This window comes from Xiphophorus maculatus, chromosome 11 (assembly GCF_002775205.1).
Source record: "Xiphophorus maculatus strain JP 163 A chromosome 11, X_maculatus-5.0-male, whole genome shotgun sequence".
NCBI classification, from domain to species: Eukaryota; Metazoa; Chordata; class Actinopteri; order Cyprinodontiformes; family Poeciliidae; genus Xiphophorus; species Xiphophorus maculatus.
The window spans coordinates 28,868,330-28,890,256 of record NC_036453.1 but is presented as its reverse complement, the minus strand read 5'-3'; the positions used below and the strand labels follow the sequence as shown (position 1 = coordinate 28,890,256).

The window sequence follows — 21,927 nt, the reverse complement described above, 5'->3', positions numbered from 1 at the left end:
CCTCAACATATAACAGAGACATTTACCCTCAGATACTGGACCACTATTGACATTTTAAGGCCATTTCAGGTCTGCCAGTCATTGTCCCTACTTGATCAAATTTAGCATATACAAAGCTGTATATGCTTTGTATATACAAAGTAAGGTTTGTTTAGCTCATTTAATCAAACAACTTTTCAACCACCAATGACTTTGTGTGATTATTTTTTCCTTTTCCCTTTTCAATTACAAGTAAGATAAAGAGCATCATTTTCTTTTCTCCTTTTTCTACTAATTTTGTTTAGTAAAAAAAAAAAAAAAAAAAAGACAAGTTACCCTGAGATATCACTGAGGGTAAACATTCACTATGTAGGACAACTTTTGGTAGAGAATGTATGAATGGACATTACATGACTGGTTTTATAGTTTTTAAAGTAATTTTGTTTTAATGCACATTCTACACGTGGAGTCAGGACTGGGTAGAGGGTACATAACTTTAGCCATGATGTCACTCTTATTTTGTTGTTTTCCAAAGCAAGGCCTAACATATGGAAATTAAATTCCCATGCTCTATGAGTGACCCCAATAGGTCAGCCAATTATGCACAGTTATTCAGAATGTAGTTCAAGCATTCACTATCAGGAGGTGTGTGAATATTCATCATTAAATACAGAAAGAACAATTTCATAGTGTTTGGGTTTTTTTTTCTTTAGATGATGTCATGTCATTGTACCTGAGCTTCTGTTGCAATATGTGAGTAGCAGTTGTGTAAATGCTGTAGCAGTGGTGCCCATGTGAGAACTGGAGCACATATGTTGTGTAATTCTTCTACATGTTCAAAAAAATCTGGAATCTTGTTTAACTGTTGATTAAATTAGGTATGCTTATATAGCATTACATAGAATGCAGATATGCAATAATGTGTGACAGGGGCATTACTACCAGTAGGGCAGAGTAGTTTGATTTGTCAAATGATGGAGAAATTGAAGTATCTTAGCATCGAGCTGGAGTCAAACGAGCAGAAGGACAGAGGAAAACAAGATTTTGAACACTATGATATTATAATATGATAATTGTACAAACGTGATAATATATTGCACAAACATGATAGTATATTGTTCAAATATGATAATAAATTGTATGAACACAATACTTACATTTTAGAAACGTGACCATGTTATTGCACAGATATGCTATTATATTGTACAAACATAATATTTATAACATGATAATATATTGCATAAACATGATTATTAGATTTCATTAACAGGATTAATATATATAATATAAAGGTGATGATTATTTTACATAAGCATGACAATTTTAGCTAACAAAGATCTCATCCACATTGTGCAGCAGAACCATTATCTTTCCAGTTTTAGACCAAGCATGAAGTAAAAGATGACTAACTCATGTAAATTAGCCACTCTACTAGCCTTCATTATGCATGCACTTTAAGCACACTACCACCGCCATCTGGATGACTTTATTACATTTATACAAGATAATTATCACGTTTGTACAATCTAATTATTATGTTATAATGTGATAGAGTTCAAAACCTATTTTCTTCCGCTTCTGCAGATTGAGGCCTCATCTGCAGCAATGTAAAATCTGTTCCAGTCTGTTGTCATAAAGAAATAAAAGCTTTCAGTTCAGGTACATATCTACGTTCCAATCCTCATCTATGCTTGAGATATGGATCACAATCAAAAGAATAAAATTTTGGTTACAAGCAGCTGATAGGAGCTTCCTTCGTAAGGTAGCGGCACACGGCTTTGTGATATGTTGATGCAATCCACCAACCAGGGGAAGCTTGGCATAGAGTCTATAAAACCATTTGAGGTGGTTTTGCATCTAATGCGAAGTCTCAATTTGGAGGTTTTTCAGATGCCTTCTGTATCCTACATTGGGAAAGGCATGTCTGGATTTCCTTCCTGAACTGCTCTCTCTGAGTCCCAAATGACTGAATGACTGAATGAAGTATAATTTGGCCTTTGTACGTCTCACAGGCCTGCAATAGAGTAACTTTTAAGAAGCTGGACGCAAGCTTTTAGTTCATGTTAAATTAGGGACAAGCGATCCACTCTGTGTGGATCTTTAACAGAGTTTTTACAGAACAGTCAAATGCAGATGGAGGATTCTTTTTGAATTCCCACATTAACATTACATAGGATGTACCATTAAATACCCTTTGATCATTAACTACACCGTAAAGCCAGCTGCTTATCTCACCTATGTGCTGAACTCCAAAAACCCGCTTACATTTTTCATGATATCTTCACGCAGAGCTCCGTCATTGAGGTAAGAGCAGTTTGGAGATGTTACGGGAGGCTTCAACCTCCCATCTGACCTCTGCAAATCAGTGTGCATGGCTGGTGAGCTGGATGAACTTGAACAAATCAGTCGCCAAGTCTTTGAAACTTCTGATATTTCTTCAGTGTTTCCCAGATCAATGAAACATTTTAACTTCAATAAAGCCTTTTAAAGTGTTGGGTTTTCTCAGATGTGTTCTGATCTTGCAAACAGATCTCTCGCCTGTGTTAGTTTCATTATCACTTTCCATCTCTCTAATCATGTTCAATTTGGGTTAAAGATTATGCCCTTGGCAGCACGTCCTACCAACAATCTCTTTTCCAACTATAATAATTGATTTTTCTTTTGCAAACCTTTCCTACTCTTTGCATAAAACAAAAAATACACTTTCAGCCACAGTCATGATGAACACAATCTTGGTAAAAAATTAAACCTAAATGACAGACTTAATAGAATAACTGCGTTTGAGATGTTTTAAATGTTTTAGCACTGGAGAAAAACCTGTTGAAAAAACAAATCATTTGATTGTCTATCATTCTTGAATAGTCTTTCATTTCTACTTTGATTTATTATCTGATACATGTTTTTCTCCTAGGTTTATTGATGATTCTTCCTGGCACGTATTGCCTTTGTACTTCCAGTTCTACTATGTAAGATTCTGTTTGTGAGCTGGCCACTGTCTTATTGAGCCAATTTTCTATAATTTATGCCACCTTTGACAAATTATGAAGAACTCATTAGCTTTAAATGATTTTGGAAGATTTTTATATGGATCCTGTCTGGATAGCTGCCTTGACATATCAGTTTTTCATAACACCTTCCAAAAGTCTTTCAATACAAAGTGTAGCACACAGAAGTCCTGAAGAGGTAATTCTGTTTCCTTACCTATGAATAGTTCACATTATGGAGCAAGCTACTGTGACTTGCAACACATTTTGTCAGGATTTTAATGTAATTGACCAACAAATGTGTGGTGTCCATTTCTATTCAGGCCCATTGTCTCTACTAGCTTTGCACATCCAGAAAATCTTCTGCCCATTCTTCTTTAAATAGGTCATCTGTTAATATATTAGCCTGGAGTTTGTCCCTGCCATGCTAACACATTGATTAACTTTTATCTAAACAATGCCATTGTAAAGCTGTAATTTTAACTTCCTATCAACTGTCATCAGCTTTTCTGTCCACACACCATGATGTGGCCACCACCATGTTTCATAATTTAGACCGTGTTAGCTTTGTTTGGCTTAATGGCCAAATGTTTCATTTTGGCTGCTATAATTCATGTGCGTTAGTCTTTTGGTTTATTACCTTAAATATGTATTTTTATTATTTTGAGCTGTTGACTTTTATGAATAGTTTTTTTGTGTGTGTTTTAATTATTAGTTCTTTCTTATGTTCTACTACTCTTGCATTTGTTTTTATTTTATTGCTTATTTTACCGCACTTTTTAAGGTGATTAATATAATTGATTGATTTTCATTATGTATCATATTTTAGTTTTTCTGCTTCATGTCTCAATCTAAGCCCCTCTGTGTTTATTTCAGTTTATATAATTTTTACTCGTCTCCTCTTTGCACACTATCTCCAATCTGCTCTACATTGCTCTAATTACTCACACTTTGTTCTAACGTCATTTATTCACCTTTCCAGCAGTTACCTGTACCTCTCTGTTTTAGTACTTCTTTGCCAGATTCTCCATTTCCAGTGCCTGTAATCCTCCATGTTTTCCTGCGCTCCTGTTGCTCCTGTTTCTAATCTGTTTATTCTTCAGTTCTTCTGAAAAATTTAATAAGCAGGCAGCTGCTTATTTACTAATTAGGTGACTTCTTGGGGCAATTGATTGCACTGGATTTTAGTTCAGCGTTCTGAATAAAGGGGTTTGAATGCAAATGGATGCTATACTTTTGAGAATTTTAAATAAGAAAATAAAAAAACGTATTTCCTGGTTATAAAAATGCACTTCTTATACAATACATTGAAGTTTATGGTTGTAATGTGACACACTGTAAAAATTTAAGGAATATTACGCACCGTTAAAAACATAAAAGATAAAAGTTAATTGTATGTCTATGTTATGATGACACAGTTCAAATGACTTACTCAGAGGTACTGACTGAAAGAGAAGCATTTGCTTTTATTTCCTATATGATTGTATAAAATTTTATTTAAGAAGTAAACATGGGAAGACTGATATGTTTGTGAAATGTGGGTTCTCTGCTTCTAATAACACACAAAATAAGATTTAAAAGCAAACTTAATTATATGGATCTCCATATTGGATGCACAGTCTGCATGGCAGAACACAGCCATGATGCAGAAAAACACTTCACAAGACAGATCCTGAGGGTTTTGGCTCTCTGTGTACAGAATAAAACCACCGGCTGTAAATCCTTGACTCACCTCTTCACCTGACAAGCTTTTTATCATTCCACCACAGTGGATCATAACTCCACTGAGGTTTTCCATATGCCGACTTTCTCAGGCAGAGCAAGGCTCGTCTTAGCCAAACTCCGACAAATCCCAAAGTACGTGCTTATGCGAGAAACAGCCACATGCACTGACAAGCCTCTAATTATGCAGTAGCCAGACAGGATGCGGACGGCCAATCCCTCATCATTGTGACATCAGATGGTGGAGCAATTCAGCCAAACTGCTGTGACAAAAAGAAATTTTGATTTATTAAAGGTACAGATGAGCCGGAGTCATAAACTGAGGGATTTTACTTCACATTCAGAATTTTTCTCTGATCTTAGTCCAACTCTACTTGCCCTCATGTATATGGTAATTGAGCCACATTTTCCAGTCATCACGACACACAAACATCTGTCACCTCAATGCTTTACAAATATGTTTTACACCATACCTACCAGCAATGTTGTTTTTTTAAATTTAGTTTTGCCCTTATGTTCCTTGTATATGTTCTAAAATGAAATGTGTTTGCCTATCACTCAGTGCACCTAATTATGTAAATTGCAGGAGCCACCTAAAACTGCACTAACATTTGGTTCACTTCACATTAAATGTTTACATCTGCACTCCTATGTATCACAGCTGTTTTCTAAGTGACAACTTGATGTAGATTGGATGCATATTGTTAATAATAAGTGAGGCAAGCTCTTAAGCTCAGAAATAAGATAATTTCTTTCGTGGAACTGCTACTTAGTGTAGAATGCAGTGAATTATCTCAGAATACTGCAGTCTAATGCCAAGAAGGTGTCATTTCCCCATCACACACATAATATGTTGAATAATTTATTGTATGTGCAGTTATGTGGTAGATGCACTATATGCACACATCTGAGTAAATTAACCCATCTGCTCATATGCCCACACAGATGCACAGCATTCCTTGATCTGGCACAGCTCATAAACTGGTACTTAGCTGAAAGTAGGATCAGAAAGACAAAACATAAATTGCAAGCAGCACATGGGGATGCTCACACAAAAGAGATAAAGGTTAGCGTCTGCATGACAGCTTAGCTGAGGCATGTCACAAGAACCCATAAATGTGCAAATAGCGTTATACAAATTAAGCAGAATATCACTGAAAAGTTATTTTATCCAGCAATTCAGTTTAAAATGTAAAACTCATATGCAATAATAAACTATTTCACACATACTGGTGAAATCCAGGCATTTTATTTTTTTTGCGACTTTTGATGGAAATGCTCTCAATACTTGGTTTGTCTTTAGTTTGGATGAATTACTGCATCAGTGCCACATGACTTGTGCTTAAGGACGCACAGATTAATTTAACAAGAGCCTTCAGCTTCTCTGCATTGTTGATTCTGGTGTCTTCAATCTTCCCCTTGGCAATGATTTTTGGATTCTGTATAGGGTCTATTTCAGGACAGTTTGCTGTAAAGCACAATGATAGTGTTGTCTTTAAAGTAGACATTGCCAAATCATGCTGAAGAATTAAATCAGAATCTGCATGAAGATCATCTGTAGAGGAAAGCATGAAGTGCCTGACAAAGAAAAACTGTGGACCAACAGAATCAGATGACATGGCTCCAAAAGTCATTGACTGTAAAATCATCCAACTGGACATCAGGTAATGTTCTCATCACTATTCTTCCAGGTCCTAGAAGTTAGATTTTCAAATAAAATTTACTTTGAGTTGAAAATAGGAGTTTGGACAATTGAGTGACTCTGCAGTCATTTTTCTCCTTAGCCATTGTAAGACACCTTTGGTGTTGTTGAGGAGAGGATTAACTCAAGGAATGCAGCAGCTGTAACATATTTCCTGAATATGCCTGTGTGATGGCATATGGTGTTTAAGTCTTTGGAAGTTTTCATCCGCATCATAGTGATTTAATAATCAACATTAACGGTAACAAATAAACATGTGAAATTTATTCTTCTGTGTGTAATTAACTTTTTCTTAAACTTTTTTAACATCTTGATCTGAAATGAAATAAGTACACTTTTTTATTATTCCAATTTACTGAGTTGTAGCTGTATTAAAGAAAATAGGTTAAATAAAGGAAACTATGTTTAGATTTTTAGTAGGTTCTTGTTCTATAAGTGTTGGAACTACTGTATCTCATCACAAACACATATTACTTTATGTTAATATAAAGTAATATGATAACACTGTTGTTATTTCTGGTTTGCTGTTTTTCCTTCAAGAATATGAGAGCTACATACATTGGGTGCTTTCAGTGCACTTCTTTCTGTCTATATGCCTGACTGACCATGATTTAAGTTGCTCCCTCATTATGGAGGTGATTTTCTCAGCAGAGAAAACTGGTTCAAATTTTTGCCTGAAACATAGGTTGCGTTGCGAGGCAGTAAATTGCCTTTCAGCTAATCAGCATGCAGCAAGCGTTAGGTTTTCACAGCAGTGTGTTTTGTAACCTTTTAAGGTGTGCAAAAGCAGTAGTACAATGATATAAATGCACATCAAGGTGTTATTTTCTGAGGGTAAAAACTGCATTAAAAACAATTCTCACAACAGAAGCAGCAATGATAGGGAGGTTTGCTCTACTTTAGTCCTGTGCAGTGGGATTTCTGGTGTACGGATCGGGGGGTGTGTGTCTGTGTTTACATAAGTTATAGGGAATTATTTATTCTCCCACAGTAAAAACGTGTACTTATTTCATCATCTTGCATTACTGGCATTGCATTTTAACACCTTTGCTGTCCGTAGTAAAAAATATGCAACTTATATTTGAGACGTCATATTGACAATTACACATTTGCACACCAAGTTTGTAACCATATGTTATGAAGAGAAGTGTCTGTGGCAATAAAAAAGACCTGAAGGAGGCAGCTAAAAGCAGAGCTTCTGTAGAAAGGTTCAAAGCAGCAGTCGACCAGCAGCTCCTACACACTCTCCTCCAGTGAGTCTATCTGACTCAGTAGAACTTCCAGTAACATAACAGTGGTTGAAGAACACTTGGTGACCTCCCAGGGCCACCCAGAGTTCTGCAGAAATGTAATATAGGTGACAGACCCCACCTAAAGTTACCAGAGGTTCTTATTCCTAACATTGCTTTCTGACTTTTAAGTTAAAGATAAGAAGAAGAAGAATTACTTCATTCATCCCAGCAGGGAAATTATTTCGCAGTTACAGCAAGAATTTTTTATACACAGATTAACACACACATGACAGGAGCTGCGTCTGCAGGCAGCCAGCTGAGCCGGCGCCATTTTTGAAGGAGGACATGCGGCAAAGGTCGTCGGGACCGGGAGTCGAATCCGCGACGTCCGCGGGTCTATGGCCTCCAAATGTGGGGCGTGCTAAGCCCCCTGCGCCACCACAGCATGCCCAGACTGTGGGTGTGCTGTGCTGGTGTCCAAAATATGGACACCAGACAGCGGTGTCCATATTTTTGACTCCCTTTGTAAAATGCCTTGAACTCCTCTTTTACTACAGTATCATAGTAAATCATTTCTTATACTGAAATGAACAAATAAACCTGAGTTTTTATTCATAATTTACACATGAAATTGATTTTTACCAAATCAAATTGTCCATAATTATTGAGACCCATGAGAATTTTTAAAACATAAAAAAATGGTTCATCTGAACTTTTAATTACTAATCCATGATTTTTTATAGAGGTATAAATACAACTATTGATTAAAGAATTTAATCTGCTGTGATTAATCACGATTAATTAGCTTGTAATATAAAAATGCACACAGTTGTGGTTCTTACAGAACTGATTCCCTGGGCAAGCCCCTTCTTTTGCCACATGCCAAGTAATTAAAACGCAAGCAATTATCATGTATTTTTTGTAGCAGAAAGCAGGGAATATAGTCTCCCATTACGCAACAGCAACTGAGGGAAACTTATTCCACTACTCATGCATACAAGAAGTAGCAAACTTGTTCAGGAGAAAACTGACAGAAAGGTATATTTTATTTTCTAGTTCTTGGGTGCCCCTTCCCTTTCTCATGCTGCCCTGGCATATAGCCCATATCTAACATTGCCAGTGTATGCATGTTTTCAAAAAAAATGTTTAAGAGCATGTCTGATTGTCTCAAACCAAACATGTCTGAAGATTCTCAGTTTTCCAGGTTTTTATATTCAGGAAGCTTCAAGTCATTTTGTTTTAAGCATTATTTTAGAAATGTCCCTCTCCATTCATTTACTGTGGAACTGGAGTGATGAGGTGACAGTTGCTTGTCCATCCGAGCGACCATTGTAATTTGTGCATGTGAATTTTTGAGCTCCTACACGTAGATATACACACGCAGTAGCACAAGAAAGTTGAACATTTTTCAACTTTTGTTGCTGGCCTGCTGTCGCAAAATTGTCATCTTTCGTTGACTACCCGTGTGTCAAGCCTATAATGCACTGCTGTGAACTAGGTAACTCTTCATGTGAGACAGGTTTTCAGGTCAGGATAGGCAGTTTGATAAATCTGCATTATTTAATATTAACACGTTTTACATGCGGGAATGCCTTAACGTTGACAGCCTTAAAAAAAAAAAAAAAAACATTGTAGTAAGAAGATCAAATCTGATGGTTTAGTAAGTTTCAGACATGATGTGATTAAAGTTCAACCAAGTAAACTTAACCACTTTAGTTAAAAATTTGCCTGATTTGATTAGATTAATATAGTGCTGCGAAGATAAGATAACACAAAACTGTGTATGTAGGAAGAGATTCTATTCAAAAAAGGAAACCAGTTCTGTTAGAACTTTGCTAGAAAATTGCTAAAATATTGGAATTTTTAACCAAATAATAATTTTTTTTTTTTTTTTTACAATATTAGTGTATTCACTTTGAAGTTTTCTGCCTTAAGGCAAAAACAAAAATGTACCTTCTTGTAAGTGATTGACATATCATTTGAATGCATGTTTCTATGATGTGTTTCAGGTGGTTGTATCAATTACTAATTTCCAGGTAAATTAACTTGGTCAAATTCAAAGAATGTAATTTTCTTCACGTTTTTTAATTAAAATGTAACCTCAGGTATGTTCGTACCAATTAACTCAAGCCAGGTTGACGTTAGTCAGGAAGAACTGGAGGGTCAGACAAATGTGTGTGTCAGAACTAATGCTTGGGAATAGGAAATGTGGTGAGTAATGGATAAAATACACACTGGGACTCATGCACTATAGGGTATATTTGCCCTTGCTGCTTCAGAGGCCCTAACAATATATTTGCCTGAGGTGATAAATGCTATTCACTTACAGAAGACATTTACTGAACTCTGCAGACATTGCTCAAACTTTCTTCGCTTCTCCTATAAACCCCTTTTCATATGTCAAGAGGGCGGTAAAGAGCAATTTTATGGTAATTTCTGTCACATAGTTGAAAGAAGAAACTCAACTCAGGTCCATTTCAATAGAAAAACATGCTCTAACCAGCCACCACCCTAATCTTGTAGTCTAAGGATGTGTGAGTTTTGGTCTTTTCAAAGAAATACACTCCCTGGCCACTTTTTTAGGTACACTTGTTTACAAAAATATGAGCCAACGAATCACATTGATGCCACTTGGCATCAAGTTGTGCTGAAGACAACTTGCTGAAGTTCAAACCAAGCATTAGATTGACAAAAACAAAAGGGATAAAGAGACTTTGAATGTGGCAAGGTTTTTGGTGCCACATGGATTGAATATTTCAGAAACTGCAGATCTACTGAAATTTCCATACAAACCTTCTACTGGATATATAGAGAATAGTCTTAAAAAAAGAAAACATTCAGTGAGTGGCATTTATGTGCACAAAAACACTTTGTTCATTTCAGAGGTCAGGGAAGAACAAGCAGACTCACTTAGGATAACAGAAAGAGTACCTCAACTAACACTTCACTAGAGATAAGGTGGATGTAATAACAAGTGTGATAACACAACATAGCAAACCTGGAAGTAGATTTGCTACAGCAGCAGAAGACCACACCATGTGCCACTCCTATTAAGAAAGCAGATTGGAGCATTAGGTAGAGTCAGAGTTTGGCATAAAAAACCTGAAAGCATGGATCCAGCATGTCTTGTATTAATGGTCTGGCAGGCTTTAGGCCTCTTAGTGTCAACAAAGACTCTTTTAAATGCCCCAGCATACCTTACTTCAAGCAGGAGGAGGTGCCTTGTCTGGTTTCTTGAATTTGACACTTAGTTCTCTGTACCCCAGCAGCCTTCAGTCACCACATCTCAGTCCAATAGGATACATGTTGAATGTGATGACACAGTTAGTCTTTATCATTAATGTGGAGTCAACAAATCTGCATGACATCGTGACAATATGGACTAAAACCTTTGATGAATTGAATCTATGCCTAACTGACACTACTCTGAAGGCAAAAAGGGAGGGTGCATTTAACCTCTGTGGGGCAAAAAGTGTGTTAAAGGTGTGGAGAAGAAATGTTTTTTAGAGATACACAGTGAGTTGTGTTGTTTAAAACTTAGCATCCTCAGTTGAGAATATAAAGTGCAGTTAGAGTGAATTGCCAGAAAAAAAAGGTGAAGGAGGCTGAAAGTCGTCTGATTGAGACTGATATGTATGGTCAGGCAGTGGGCTGACTGTGGAAGGAGGAAGCTGCTCACATGGACAGACCTGCACTGCACAAAGGATGATGTATAGCAGTGATGACAAGATTGTTTATTGCCTTGTCTACAACACTATAAAAAAGAGAATATTACCTTTTCATCTTGTGTTTGTTCTCATCAGCCTCCTCTTGGTCTCTTCCTTAACTGCTAATAACGCAATTCTCTGGGGACCTTTAATCTCTTTTTATGTTTTGCCATCTTCCTAAGTTTACTTTTCTTTGTGACAAGTATGTTCATTAAAATCTATAGATAGTTAGATGCTGTCTCTTTTGCTCTTTTTGTGTTGTTCTTCAAAGAACTTTACGTAAATAACAGAAATTACTAAATATGACAGTGTTGTTAGATAATAACGCTGTTGAATGTGTAGGTCATGTGTTGTGGGAGTTATGATGTTTATCCTTCTTAAGTGAGACTGGCTTAACACTTTTAACCTTTACAATTTTCACATGAAAATCCATATTTTAGCATTGCCTGACCACTTTCTCCCCCTCCACTTCACTCAATCTGAAACCTGCTGCCTATTTTTGCCTCCTCTCCTTCCCCTAAAAACAAATATAAATGCAAACAAGGCTAATCTGACTAGCATGTCCTCCCACAGGAAAGACATGAGTTTAAGCTAATGAGAGGAAAATCATTGCAATCAGTTCTCATGGGTAATGGCTTGCAGGAATGCAGGGAAAATTCACAAAACTACATTTTTGTTCTAATATTGTTCATTACAGTACTTATTCACACATTACTTATGTCAAAAAGGATTACGTTTTAGCCAACGGTTCCATATGCAATCAAGTACACATGAATAACCATGTGAAGAGCTGTTCAAATTCTGCATCAGGAACATAAAATCTATCCATTTGGCATAAAAAGAAAAACAAGTAGCAGTGCAAAAAATATAGGTTCTACAGTACTTTACAAAGTGTTACAGCAGATTAAATGCATTATGCATTTTCTTTCATCTTTTATAAAATATCACCAGTTTCTTTTCTCAATTTAAACCTTTGTATTTATTTTTTGGTATTGCATAATCCAAATCTAGATCCAATTGCTCGAAATCTAAAACAACATTTGCACTTTTAGTTTGGATGATCACTTATCACTGAATATTTATCAGTGATACGTGATAAATATTCACTTATCACTGAATATAAGTGAATATTCATTTGTTAAGTGAATATTTGCTTGCCAACAAACAATTTGCTGGCAAGCAAAATGTTTTTTAGGTGGGTCACTAGGTAAGATGTGACATCTGCATGCATGTGTGTAAAGAAGTGCTTTTTTCAGCAATGATGGAGGTTTAGGCAGTTTCAGATGGTCCATATAAAGTGAATTGTTTCAATGACGACTATAATCCTTTTTTACGCAATTCTTTTTAGTTGTGCTCATGCTTATTTTATTTATGATATCACAAATGGAACACTAAGCATCAATGTTTTTTACAGTAGCCAGCTAAAATGGCAGAAATGGCTGCAAAGTATTCAGACTGACTGCAACTTCAACATCTATAGTAACTCTCAATGGAAAATTATATGTGTTACAACAACTTTTAATTTCCCTTTGGATAGTATGGATAGTACTGATAGTATTTTAGAACTCAACTGAACTGAATAGAATATGGTAATCTCCCATTTTTAAGAGGCATGGCTCCAAAGGCTTTTTCCTCTGTCAAAGATATGCATTTTACAGCCATTTATTTTCTTCAATAACAATAGGAAATAAGGTCAGTTTCAATTTGTTATACTATTTTAATAATTTTTATAGCTCTTCTGGTTCTACAATTAACACTTATGGGCTCATAAACAGTTTAATTCAACACAAATGTTTTTACGCAGCAGTTTCAAAAGAAATGAAAATAAACAACATACTACTTTCATGGTCAACTAAGGACTCTAGATCTGAAAAAGAAATAAAATATGTGGAAGTTAAAAAGGGCAAATTGAGGGCCTATACTTAGAGCACAAAAAGTGAAACAAAATTTTTTTTTAAATCCTTTCCACATCAAAGTAATGCTCAGGCTGCATGGGACAAATAAAAGGTAGACATTTTGTCAGAAAAAGTCACTGAATACTTTTCCCCTTGCAGCCACGGCAACAGCTTCTGTGGAAAAATGAAATGTTCACTCAGGCTTTTCTGATGTACAACCTTTGGTATCTGCAGAGCCGGAGATATAAAAAGCACATTCTTTATTTTGTACGTGTATTTTTAATGTGCCTCATACATTTCTTCCCCAGACATATAAAGGCTACTGTAACTTCACTTTTCTATATTTTAACTTTACTTTTCAAACAAGAGCAGCAAAATATTTGAAGAATCACAACTGTAATGATGATTCTTTTAGACGTCTTAGAGACTAAGAATTAGAGGCACCAGGTTTTGATTGAGGAACTGTTTGATGGAGCTCAGGTTGAACAAACAGCCAAAGTCCTACAGCTGTTGTAGTTTCAGTTGCTTTATCCTACAAATATGGATTTTTTTATTTGTTTGCATTAAATAATAACATACAAAGTCACTGACTGTCTGCTAAAGTATTCCAAGAATTTAAGTCCCAAGAATTTTATCAAGGTAGTATAACTTACATGATCCATTCAGCTATGTCTAATATAACACATATATATTTACAAAATAAAATATCAGTCTGACTGTTAAGAGATCTGCAGTGTCTTCATGTAAAAAGTAAACAAAGCTGTAAGAAAGGATATGTTTGAATAAATTGCATATTTCTTCATAACCTTCATACTGTGCACCATGCATCATTAGTGTGCTGGTTATTATCCACTTCACATCTGTAAGCATGTGAAGTGCTTACAGATGTGAAATAGTGCAAGAAACCAAAAGAATGTAACGTTTTTATAAATAACATGCCACTATACACTACACTGGTCATGTGTCATAATTTTAAAGATACCTTAGAGAAACTTTGGGGTTCAGACAGGTTGTTTTTTTTCCTTCTTATTTTCCATTTTGAAAAGTAGTGTAACATTTATTCAACATGAGGATTATATGTACGATTTTCATAATATTGCTCACAAACCTTATGTGACAATATTAACTAACCTACTAGTTTCTACATACTTTCTCCTTCTAAAGATTATCCTAATAAATATCCACAATGCTTTTTAAATTCTTTTTTAAACAATTCAAGTAATAACCACTACTATCTATCTCTACTATAAAATGGAAAAAGTAAATTACCGTAAATTAAAGGGTCAAATTTGAAAACCTTGGAATAAATAAAATATTTCTGCTTCAAGGTAAAATTAACTTGTAGTATTTTCTCACTTTTCATGTTTTTCACTTCACATATCTGTATGTGTGTAATTTCAACTTCATTTTGAAATGTGGCGTTTTTCTTAATTCATTTGCAGATGTTAGCCACACATGCCCACAAGCACAAAACTTGTGCAATGAACTTTAATCTTTCCAATCCAAAAGGTAATTTATACTTTATCACATTTGAATGACTATTACACACACCTACACACAATCAATTTCTATTTAAATGCACTGTAAAGGGTTAGTAGAGTCCTATCAGACTATAATTAAAGCAATCTTGGCAAATCTAACACAAATCCATACATATGCTTTTATCAACAGACAGTTTTCCTTATCAGCATAGATTTGTGGGTGGCAGCAGGTACATTTATGCAACCAGACAAGGCCATAGTTAGAACTGGCAATTGTGCTAAAGGATTTCTTCACTGATAATGAGACTCGACAGTGAATAAAGTCCTTTCAATATAAAATCAGCATTTCATTCTATGCAAGTGTTTTCCCCTTATCTTACACATATGAAACAGGGTTTGGGCACCAGATTATTGCATTCATCAGAATGCCTGATTAGCTCAGTAGGATGCAAAAAGTGCTGAAAATGTAAATATCTGAATTCAAGACCACTTGCGTCTTTATTCTTGCCGGTCTTACCTCTTTGATATCAATAACAAACTTTAGCATTTAGACTATGATTTGTAGAATTTCCCCAAGGTATCTAGGAAAATGTTTAGAAGTTTGCTTCGAAACTTTGTGTCTCAGAGGTGAAAGGTTGTTCCCATAAGGATATCTCCTGATGTCTAAATTGCACTGAAAAGTTATTAAAGTTCATCAGATTGGCTATCCATCTGGCAGAGGCAATCAAACTTTTTTACAAAATCTCCTGATATTTTAAAGTGTTCTTGATGCTGTGGACTCCAAATGGGTCCCCAGGGTCTTTTGGAAAAGAAACAGGCCTGCAGGATCACAGATCCTCCTTCCTGCAAAGGGCACAAGATGCATGCGTCAAAGCCACCTCTTGTGTTTGTTGTCAGGGCTCAGTGGTTCCTGTTAAGGTCTCAGTAGCATTTAAAATATTCTACACCATTTTGTTTTTACCTCGCAAGTGTCAGTTCTTATGCTAGATAAATATACACACTAGAGCAAACTGGAATTTAGGATGAATTGCCAGATCTATCTAGCAACAGCGCTGACTGCCCCCAAACTTCTGTAACCTAGAACATTTTTTTAAGTTTATAGAAGTCAAGTCAAATGGGTTCAATGTGTGCATAACACACTGGTTAAAAGCCCATTTTTATACTATGCTATTAAACTAACAATATATCAATCCCTATCTTATTGATTTTTAAGACATAAATATTTAACCACATTTAAACAATGCTACAAGATGCTGTTCAATTTGACATAAAAAAAAAAGGAAGGTGTATTTCGTTGCCATTGATAGCATTGTGCAGCTGGTGCTGAGGTGATGCCTCCTTTTAAAGATTTACAGAGCATCGTGACATTTCTAGGCTGACAGTCACACATCGAAGGCACATGTGCACATTCTGTAATTATAAAAACAAACGTGTAACAGCATGGTGGTACTACAGCAAGGCTAAAAATACATTTCCTGTGTATTTCATGCACTTTTGACATGGTTGGGTGATTATACCAGACACTAACAGCTCTTGTAGTCCCTCGGAGGGTTTTTCTGAGAACGTGACACACCAGAGAACCCCATTCTCCAGCATCATTAATGTAGTTTGAGGCTTGGGAATATCAGTTGCACTTCTGTAGAACTATGGCTGCCCAGCAAATGAGCTTTTCATGAACTGGCAGGTGAAACACAAGGTGAGCTCTGTTACATCTGGTAGTTATTTGTTGCTGCTGCCAAAATAATAAGCCTGAAATGCTGCATCAAATAATGCATTGCACCTTTTGGGAGAGCCCACAGCTCTTAGCTGTAGTGGCTCTGATACTTTGCAACTAAACAAAATGTAAAAAAGTGTATGAGTGAAATGGTTAATGTCCTCTTTTGTTTGATCGGGTTGTTTTCTTGGCCCTGTGTGCTGCCATAATATGTCCTCCCCCAACAAACAAAAGGAAGAGGACACACACAGATAGATGGAGCTACCAGCATTGGCGGTGAGGTGACACAAGGATATCAGCAGGGCGAGGAATGCCACATCACTAGTGTGCACAACTGTATAAATAGTTGTCATAAATGGATGTCATATGGCTACTGATTCTCAAAAATAAGTGACACAAACAGATTAAATTTAAATCAGGGAAATATGTAGATATGTTGGTGATCATATTATGCTTATATTAATAAAAACACTTTGACTTTTTGTGTGATGCACAAACCGGATTCTGTGAACAAGTTCTTTTTGGATTAGGCTGGTTAGCAGCAAGATGAAAAAAGAACTGCATGGCCCAGGTGTTTTGCCCACATGCTTTTCCCTCCACTCTGTCAAAACACTGACTCTGCCTGTCCTGATAAAACTTTGTCTAGGGCGAGGCAATCTGCTGTGGGGCACAAGCTACAAACCTTTTGTAATCTCAGCCTCCTCTGCCAACAATCACAGCAGGCTGAATGTCCTGAGATAGGCCTGCTGAAAATCACTTCCCATGCAACCATCTAGTATTTGCTCTGTTTTGACAGTGCAGGGTATAAGACAAAGCAGTGCGAATCGGTTTGAACCATAGTTGTATGTGCTTATCTTTAACAGCCAGAAACAATGATGAAAGTCTGCAGGTCTGCCACCTGATCAAATCTGACCAGCTGTGCAATTTTTTTAGATGCATTGAGGCAAAGTAAAGAAAGATTTGAACATTTGCAGAGAAAATTGTGTATTTTTATAATCTGGGAGCATAAAACAAGACTTTTCAGTATGTTTTGGGAGCTAACCTCATCACTTTACATTTTCCTCCCCAGGTAATGTGTTCGTGGTTAGTCTGGCATTTGCTGACCTTGTGGTAGCCTTCTACCCCTATCCCCTGGTCCTTTATGCTCTCTTCCATGACGGCTGGGCGCTTGGAAACACTCAGTGCATGGTAGGACCACATCAGTCATCTCTTCACTTTATTAAAAGACAATGACTTTAAAGAATATTGTCGATGAAGATAAACAAAAACATCAAATTTTTTCTATTATTTCAGGTCAGCGGTTTCCTTATGGGGCTGAGTGTCATTGGCTCCATCTTCAACATCACTGGGATTGCAGTGAACAGATACTGCTATATCTGTCACTCCTTCTCCTACAGCCGACTGTACAGCTATCGCAACACGTTGCTGTTTGTTGCCTTAATTTGGGTGCTCACTATCGTGGCCATCGTCCCTAATTTCTTTGTTGGTTCTCTGCGCTATGACCCCCGGGTCTACTCCTGCACCTTTGCCCAGAATGTCAGCAGTTCCTACACGGTGGCGGTGGTAGTGGTTCACTTTCTGGTTCCCATTGCAGTAGTTACCTTTTGCTATCTTCGTATTTGGATTCTTGTGATTCAGGTAAGTCCTAAAACCTTTTTTTCCAAATTCAAAATGTGAGAGAGTATGTATGTTTCACATTTTGCAACCTTTAATTAAAAGACACATTCATTGATGTGTCATCTTTTAGCTGCCAAAATACACAAGAAATTACTATATCTGATCAATAAGATTTCACTAGGACTGTAGTGGGAGTCCAAAAGTCCAAACTGACTCATATGGCTACATCGTCTTTCAAAATTTACAATACATACATTATAACTAGAAGGAGTACTGACACTTGGTTTTCAAAGTGGAATACTTAAAATTGTAGTGTGCAAATATATTCATACCCCTGGAATATTTTATTTTTGTAAAATCAGATTTTACTGCAATGCATTTTGGATTATTCTGTGCTATTCTTCTGATGTTCTGAATAGTATTCTAAGATTGGAATACGGTTTACAGAGCAGCTGTACAGAGCAAACTGCACACAGATAGATACTTACTGATTAGGTGATATTTGAAGGCTACATGGCTATTATGAGCATCAGAGTTACATGGCTAAATATAGTCAAATTTTACACTGTGATTTTTATCTATTTTGAAAAAAGTTTATCATTTCCTTCTGCTTCTCAATTACACACTACTTTCTTTTGGCCTATGGCATAAAATCCTACTAAAGTACATCAAAGTTTGTGGTTTATCACTTTTTAAATTGGAAAAAAAAACTGTAAAACATTTAAAAGTTATAACTTACATTTCCACTACCAGTAAATCCGTGCACAATATGTTATATAATCTTATGTATTTATGAGTAAATGTGTTATATAGGCACGTCTTTTTTATGTGTGATCTATAACATGCAGTCTAATTTAATCTTTTATAATATCCAGGTGCGACGCAAAGTAAAGACTGATGACAGCCCTCGTCTCAGACCAAGTGACTTGCGGAATTTTATCACCATGTTTGTTGTATTTGTCCTGTTTGCAATCTGCTGGGCCCCACTCAACTTGATAGGATTGGCAGTGGCTATAGATCCAACTCGCGTGGGTCCCCACATCCCCGAGTGGCTTTTTGTTGTAAGCTACTTCATGGCCTACTTCAACAGCTGCCTGAATGCCATCATCTATGGTTTACTCAACAGGAATTTCAGGAACGAGTACAAACGCATCGTCACCTCTGTCTGGGTGACGCGGCTGTTTGTGACGGAGACGTCGAGGGCTGCCACGGACGGCAGGAGCATGAGGAGCAAGCAATCGCCCCCGCCGCTCAACAATAATGAGTCAGTCAGAGACCGTGCAAACAAAGAATGAACCTTGGATATTTGAGGGTTTCATGTGGTAATTCCTGTTTTTATGTGATATCAAGGCAGTTGTGCAGCTAAAGAGTAACAAGAAACTAATGAAACTGGAAACTGTGGCTTTGGTTCCTAATTCACAGCAGAGATTTGAACACTTAAAGAACACACAAAGCTTATGGAAGTCTCTGAAGTGCTTTTAGAATTAGCTCATCTTTTAAAGAGATGACGTGTGCTCTGTCGGAGTCATTCACATCCACAAAGCAAAAAGCCCAGCATTGCAGTTTCATTATGTAATTATTACTTTTGACAGACTGATTGGTACTATACGATTACAATGAAAATGTGATATCCTTTAACTTCTGCTGCTGTAGACGTGTTTCACAAAACTGGGTAAGCACCACTAGTAAACACATTTTTTAGTAACTTCAAACGCCTCAAATAATTAAACTCGCCTCACCTGGAAGCTTTAGAAGGAGCTTTTCATAACTGAGATAGGAGAATGACAGATAGTAAAGTCTGTCATTTTATTATCAGAGTTTAACATGTTATGTGGTTAGATTTACTCTATCAACATAAATGCTGCAGTAGCATACCTTATACTGCCTAGTTTGATCGTTTTTGCACTAAAATAACAGGAAAAAGAACTTAGTAAAAAACAACTTAGTAAATGAATTCAGGATATTAATTAAGGTTTGTTTGACAAGTTAAATCTATCATCAAGTCACCTCATAGGAGTTTTTAATTAATTTCATTTTTTTATATCTTTTGCATGTGATGTGGAATGTGGAGGAAACCTTACTCTTGTTGCTGTTCCAGCCTATAAACCCACAGTTTTCAGCTACTGTAATCTGATCTATAGCCTTAGCAGAAAACTATATATAGTGAGAGGCATAATTTTGTAAAACATAATTTATATCATAATTTGGTTAATTAACATAAGCATGTTATTTTATTGTATTTTTTATTAACTTATTAGTTTATAAAATTAAGTAACACACTGCCTGGCCACCAAAAAAAAAAAAAGGTCACACACTATAATATTCTGTTGGACCGACTTCAGCTTTGATAACAGCAATGAGCTTCTGCACTATCACAAGCTGTATTTCCATCCAGTGTTGTATTAATTTTTCACCAAGAGCTTGCACTGATGATGGCTGAGTCCGACGGCTGCACAAAGCCTTCTCCAGCACATCCCAAAGATTCTTAAAGGCGTTAGGGTCTGAAGTCTGGTGGCAAATCCATGTGTGAAAATTTCTCATGTTCCCTGAGTTCTACTGTTGTTTTTCTGCAATTTGATTTCACCAAACGCCGATCCTAATCATTCAGAATTTTTTCCCGACCACATTTCTTCCTCACAGACAATGGGTCCCTACTATCATTCCAATGAACTCTTAACCAAATTTTAGTAGTTTCTGAAATCTCGTTGGCTGTTTTCTCTGCTTGATGCATGCCAATGATTAGACCCTTCTCAAACAGACTGACATCTTTTCCATGACCACGGGATGTGTTTGTCCAAATGGTTGGTTAAGAAATGAGAAGCAACTGATAGCACCGGTTTGAGTTAAATAACTTGTTGTCAGCTGAAACATGATCGCCCATGCTGCAATTATTCAATAGGAGGCTTGTACCTATTTGGTTACTTAAATCCAGGTGGCAACTTTTTTTTTTGGCCAGACAGAGTAGTATACCTGTTCAAAGAAGGTAATTAGCTAGCAATCAGGTAAAGTAACATTTAAATACCTACAAATAAAGCAGAATTCTATTGCTAAAAACACTGCTACATGAAGTAAATGATTACATCTAAGGTTATCATGCATGGGCAGGTTAGTGAACTTTGCGACACTATTGGTTCCTATGAAGGCAGTTGATAGTCTTCTTGGCTTCTTCTCTATCTTTCTCATTATTTTTATCCATTCCTGGGAAGAAGGGCAGAGATTAAACACATTTTTTTCCAAAGTGGATTGTGAGTGAATTATAAGCTTTAATAATTTAGACAGCAAGCATGTAAAATACAAGCTATATTGCGCTCAGTTACTCTAGCTTGTCTGAATATTTCCATTTGACAATGACTTGTTTTTGGTGAAACATTTATGATAATTGCTTTTATTAATCAATATCAAAACAATGTTCAACAGCAACACAAAACCAGTGTACTCTGCAATGATTATCAATTCTTGATCATTGTTTTAGAGCCCTGCTTTTCTAACATCCTTATTATCTTATTGGAAATAGCCAGCTGAATATAGGTGCACTTTGGTTGTTTTCAGGTTGGCTGTAACTTTTAAGTAATGCTCAATTAGGAGTAAAGGTCCCAAGAAAATACCAACAAATCCTTTCACCATCGTCAGGTACCTGACCATCGATACAGGTCAGGATGGATCAATGCTTTCCTGTTGTTTATGCCAGATTGTGACATAAACAACACAGTATCCGAATGTTAAGACTAAAATAGAGACTCACCAAATATTAAATTGTCTTACAATATGTTAATTTTAAAGGGTAGTGCATCTGCTTAGACTGTTGTCTCAGTTTCCAATTCTTAACTGACAGTGGCATCTGGTAGGGCCTTCTGCTGTTGTGGCCCATCAATTTCAAGCTTCAACGTATTCAAG

At 36.4% G+C, this 21,927-nt stretch overlaps 1 protein-coding gene across 1 annotated transcript in view; it reads left to right on the top strand.

Moving 5' to 3' along the window:
* LOC102231258 (melatonin receptor type 1B-B-like) overlaps positions 1-20,258 on the top strand; it is a 39,775-nt gene extending 19,517 nt beyond the window's left edge. Inside the window, exons 3-5 of the mRNA XM_005807060.2 lie at positions 17,486-17,604; positions 17,710-18,054; positions 18,909-20,258. Coding sequence (XP_005807117.1) covers positions 17,486-17,604; positions 17,710-18,054; positions 18,909-19,328 — 884 coding nt within the window. The 3' untranslated portion in view covers positions 19,329-20,258. The remainder of the gene's footprint in view (positions 1-17,485; positions 17,605-17,709; positions 18,055-18,908) is intronic.
* The last annotated feature ends 1,669 nt before the right edge of the window (positions 20,259-21,927 follow it).